The 5,585-nt window shown below is 35.3% G+C and overlaps 1 protein-coding gene across 4 annotated transcripts; it reads left to right on the top strand.

Moving 5' to 3' along the window:
* Positions 2,197-5,341, top strand: LOC109235268. 4 transcript variants are annotated; one of them, XM_019401321.1, is made up of 3 exons: positions 2,197-2,333; positions 4,707-4,823; positions 4,920-5,341. In XM_019401321.1, exons 1-3 carry the CDS (start codon positions 2,219-2,221, stop codon positions 5,000-5,002), a joined length of 315 nt encoding a protein of 104 aa, XP_019256866.1. In that variant the 5' UTR covers positions 2,197-2,218; the 3' UTR covers positions 5,003-5,341. The 4 variants fall into 4 exon arrangements, 1 of the variants encoding a protein (XP_019256866.1); XR_002069348.1 differs by having other exon boundaries at positions 2,198-2,333; positions 4,710-4,823; positions 4,923-5,341; XR_002069347.1 differs by having other exon boundaries at positions 2,198-2,333; positions 4,923-5,341.

Here is a 5,585-nt window from a genome sequence, read left to right as displayed (position 1 = left end):
CACCCCGAAACACACCCGAGGCCCCCGGGACCCCATCCAATCACACCAACCAGTCCCATAACATAACACGGACCTGCTTGAGGCCTCAAATCACATCAAACAACGCTAAAATCATGAATCGCACTCCAATTCAAGGTTAATGAACTTTAGAATTTTAAACTTCTACATTTGATGCCGAGACCTATCAAATCACGTCCGATTGACCTCAAATTTTGCACACAAGTCATATTCGACATTACGGACCTTCTCCAACTTCCGGAATCGGAATCCGACCCCGATATCAAAAAGTCCACTTCCGGTCAAACTCCTCAAAAACCTTCAAATTTCTATCTTTAGCCAAATGACTCCAAAATGACCCACGGGCCTCCGAATTCACTTTCGATCGCGCTCCCAACACCAGAATCACCATACGGAGCTATTCCTAGATTCGGAATCCCAAACGGACATCGATAACACTGAAATGCACTTCAACCCAAACTTATGAAATTCTTTCAAAAAAGCCAACTTCCACAATAGGCGCCAAAACGCTTCCGGGTCATCCAAAACCCGATCCGGGCAGACGCCCAAGTCCGAAATCATCATACGAACCTACTGGAAACTTCAGATCCCGATTTCGAGGTCATTTACTCTGAAATCCAATCTTAGTCAATTCTCTCAACTTAAAGCTTCCGAAATGAGAATTCCCTCTCCAAGTCAACTCCGAACTTCCTGAAATTCAATTCCGACCACGTGTACAAGTCATAGTACCTGAATTGAAGCTGCTCATGGCCTCAAACTGCTGAACGGCGTGCTAGAGCTCAAAACGACCGGTCGGGTCGTTACAGTTCCATTTTGGTAAATTAAAAAACTTCAAGGTCATTTTAAACACTTTTAGTTTTTGGCAAATACAAACAACCTCTTTAAATTGTTCACAATGATTGACAATTTAACTTCGCTAGTGACCTCATAGACACCCCTCTCGTCCCATATACCACATGAGTGAGATACACTCTGATTTACCTGTCAAATGGCCAATAAAATATTGACACATGTAATTTTGAAACTCAAAGGAAACTACAATTATAATAAAAATCCAAAACTAACCCCCTCCCTCGATGCCACCAACAGATACGATCTTCCCCACACAGTCGCCAACGATTCCTTTGACCAATGGTAAACCTCCGGCAATGTCACCCCCCAACCCTGCCTTTTTTACTTCTTCTTCTTGGAGTAAAAATTCTCCAAACCTCGCCAATCGTTTCTTCCATCAAAGGCACCGGAGTTGCTGCCTTCAACCAGTAGCCCACCTATTTTGGAACCAAATCATTTTTGCTGGAGAACGCACACAACATTGGTGACTAATATTTTTGCTGCAACTTCAAAATTTGAGATGCCAATTTTTCTAAGTGCCGTCCTGATGCCTTCATTGTCAATCCTTCCACTATAGAAATTATGGAAAAATTTAGTGAACACATATTTTTTTGTTGTTAACTTCTTCCACCGTGATTCCTGAAGTACCTTCCCTACACTTTAACTCTTGATGTTTTATATTTGCATTCTCCTTTTCATGTTCTCCATTACCAAGATACATTAAAGTTGCACCGGCTATTTCAACAAATAACAACCTTCTTCCAAATGTTAATTCTTATTTTCGTCAAAGATGAATAATTTGGAAAAGAAAAAGTGTGAAGATAAAGGTAAATAGGTAAGTTAGTTCAATTTCTAAAAAAAGAAAGAAAAAAATTAATTTTGAGGATTTTACACATTCAAATATGAATAAAAAAATACACTTTGCCATGTCATGGTAATGAGTTTACTTTACATACTTAAAAGTCACTTAACGTGTCAAAATAATAAATGGGTCAGTTGAATTGTCTATCCGCTTGTTGAGGACAACTTAAAAGGGTCATGTATGTATTTTTGCCTTTTTAAGTCGTAACACAACGAACAATGCAAATTGTAGCTTTTACTCCAACTATCTACAGGATAATAGTGCAATGCACACTACGTGGTCAGCCAGTTTATTCTTGATGTGAATTTTAAATTCATATATAAGTCTCTTAACATTTAAAATTCACATTTTATTACATTACTAATTACTAATATATAGAAGCCGCTTGGAAGCAGGTCAGGGTCGTCATGCCTGCTTCCAAGGGCTATTTTGGTCTTTTTAAAAATTTCCTTGAAAGCTAACACGTGTGGAGCAAGTGGTGCGATATAAGAACTCGCCGCTACATACATGCCAGCGATTAATCTGCTTTCAGTCTCTCTCTGTTCATCCTCGTTCTCCGCGCTTCATCTTCAGATTTCCTTTTCGACATCACCAGTCAATCGAAGCTCTTTTCACTTATTTGGTATAATTATTTGGGTTCTTCTATGGTTTAGTTTTATTTTCCTTACTGCCTCTGAATATCTCTTTTACGATATCTACAATTTGTGATTACACTTATTTGATAATTGTTTTGGTTCTTCGTTGGTTTGATTTTGTTTCCCTTATTGTCCTATGAATACCCCTTTTATGATTTCTGCAATTTATGGTTTCTAAGTCTATTCAGTTTGTTTTTCCGGTATCAATTTGTTTAACAGTCAAGGATGAACGAAAGGCTCAAGGAATGAGTTCTCCTTAAATTATGTCAGTCTGGAGTTATCATTAGCATCTAAAATAATTATTCTTTCCTCTATTGCTCTATAGGTATTTAAGTTGTCTTCTATAGATCGCGGAACTTCAGGCAGATACTAGAAAACTACTGATTTTATTAATTGATAATTACCCATTAACAATAAGTTAAATTTAAGCACAGCTGTGAAATCACCTAATATGATTTTCCTAAAAATGGACCATTCAAACCAAATTTGAAGTATAGTATCAGGTCAGCACTGCATTTTTATTTCAGTATTCTATCAGTTTATTTGACATTATTTTAGCTATTTACTGCTTTGGTAGCGATTTTGCTGCTATTTCTGAAACCATCCATTATTTAATATCAGTTGAAATTTTAGTGGTATTTTGGGCCACCCATCAGGGGCTAAATCAGCAAGGTTAAACCTACTGGTATATAAAAATTAAGTCTTTCTTATGTATGAAGAGGAAAAAATATTGATATGCTTCTTCTGAGATTTCTCTTGCAATCGAAGTTTTGCTTAGTTTATGAAAAGAGCAGTGAGAAAGTTGAGATTTTTGTTGCATTTTCATTCTCAAGATTAGCCACAGTATTAGCTGTTGCACCTGAAAAAATAAGTACATATCTGCTAAAATCAAAGGGATAACAAATGAAAAAGAATAATAATTAGCGAATGATATGCTGAATTTAGTGTATGTCGGTAAAATACTTGTGACATATCCCGTTAGTTCTTGAACATAGACATGAGTCACATGACATTTGCATTCTGCTATACTATTTTTCATTTTTTGTGTTATTGCTTGACCTAATTGTAGCTTGTATGACTGAACCCAGATGAAAAACTTTCTTTTCCCTTTAACTGGATGGATTTAAATTGTTTTAGAACTTAGAAGAAATGTATATGTTTTATTTTTCCCTATGGTTTCAATTAATCTGCTTCCATCTCCCTATGTTCATCATCTTTCTTCTTCGCTTTATCTTTTTGTTTGTGCCCAATGTGATACTTTTGTGTAATATTCAGCTGAACATAGACTATCCATCTTAGCAAAAAAACAGAGGTAATTGCTCTTACAAGTCACATTCTGTAACTAAGACCATAAGCAAAGACTTCCGGTTCAACTAAACGTAAAGGTAATTGACCAACACCTCTATAACACGATCCACCACCCAATTACATTAGCGTGACTTACATTCTTGATGGCACAAAGAGCAGCACCATCGCCACCAACATCAGCTTGAATTAACCAAATCATAATTAAAAGCCTGAAGCTCTAATAGGCCAAAAAAAATTTGGATGTACTATAACTGCTTCTAAAGGAAGTAGAAAGCTGCACAAAGTACTCATTCAAGCGAGTGATTCATTTTATCTGTCAAAGATAACAGAAATACAATAAGAAAACTCGGTGAACTTCACTATTTACTTCTTCATCAAATAGAGGAATATTTTAATTCAACACTTACTTGTCGCAAGAACTTTTCTGGTGTTTGGAATATTTTAATTTAACACTTATTTATCACAAGAACTTCCTGGGGTTTGTCGTGATACAACGGTTGTTATTTTATATGTATGCGACTTTTGTTATTAATGTTGCAACTATCATTTAGTTTTCTTTCGTTTTTGTTTCAATATTTTTAATGTGCCGGAAATAAGTTAAAGATATTTGCTTTGCTACCTGGTTTCTTACATGTCACTTTGTGTGAACTATGGAACTTTATGAAAATAAAGTCTTGGTGTAATTGTTAATAGTTAAATGAGTTTGTGTTTTGTTCAATCTATCTGTTATCTTTTTTATTGATTTATTTATGGTTTAGAGTGTCCTCCTCTCCCTCTTCCTCTCCCCACAACACACACCAAAAAAATAAAAGGCAAAGAAAGAATCAGGTTCCACTGTAACAAGTACAAGGAATTTTTGTTCAAGTGCTTGTACTGAAGAGTAGCTTGAACCTTTGCATATTTTTCAACTGAAGGTCTTAGTTGGTTTTAGTTTGTCCAGTCCCTATGGTGAATGATTGAAAATGAGTTCGTTCATTGTTTTTTGGTTGATAGTTTTCACTTTTCACTATTTAGAAATACTTTATAAGTTACTAATAAGAATTTTTTTTTAGAAGTTATAGAGAAAGATGTTGAAGCTTCACCCTTAAAAAACAAAACAGGATATTCAATTTGGGATGTGGAAGCAAGAGATGAGCAAGTTACATTCCAAAAGAGCTTACTTGCACCATGTCTGTTGAACGTACCTGAATCCTTTATATTAGAACAATTTTCAGTCAACTTCTGACATTTGCTATGACTTATATATCCTAACTACAAGTATTCAGCAGATTATAGCATGGAGGGATCTGAGCAATATAGTTTTATGGAACATTGTCTTGCATCAGTAGACAAACAGAAGCGGCCTTAGCTGATTTTTTCGGCACATCGGGTTCTTGGTTAATCCTGACTAATGATATGGCATAGGAAGCTTTGCAAGAGTGTTACCTGAGTGCTCTTGTAATTACACATAGTATTTTTTCCAAACGAAAACACGCTCCAACCTAAAGTGATGGGCCCGTGCTTGCACGGGCAATCCCATCTAGTAATATAAACAAGAGTGGGCATAAAACAAATAAGGTGATTTCAAAGACCTCCACCATATTTATCGTTATAACACTTATCAACCTTGTGATTTGTAATGTTATATTAACCTTCCATATTATGATTTTTGCTAACAATATTAGTTTCAATATTTTTAAGTTTTACCCTTTTGTGATTTCATTGTTACTTTCAAGGTTCTGCAGCTCTTTACAAAAAGAAGAAAATAATGTTGCTATATTACACTACTTGGCTAGAGTTACAGATCTCGATTATATTTATGTAAGAGCTTTGGAAGCAAAAAAATCAAGAATGAGAAAATAAAATCTATAATTTACAAGCCATGTGCAGTAAACATCCAACATAAATGTAAAACTATCTTACTATGAAATAATAACGAATAATTAAAAGTA

Source organism: Nicotiana attenuata, chromosome 12 (assembly GCF_001879085.1).
Source record: "Nicotiana attenuata strain UT chromosome 12, NIATTr2, whole genome shotgun sequence".
In the NCBI taxonomy this organism is placed as follows: Eukaryota; Viridiplantae; Streptophyta; class Magnoliopsida; order Solanales; family Solanaceae; genus Nicotiana; species Nicotiana attenuata.
This window is presented reverse-complemented; position numbering and strand designations above follow the sequence as displayed.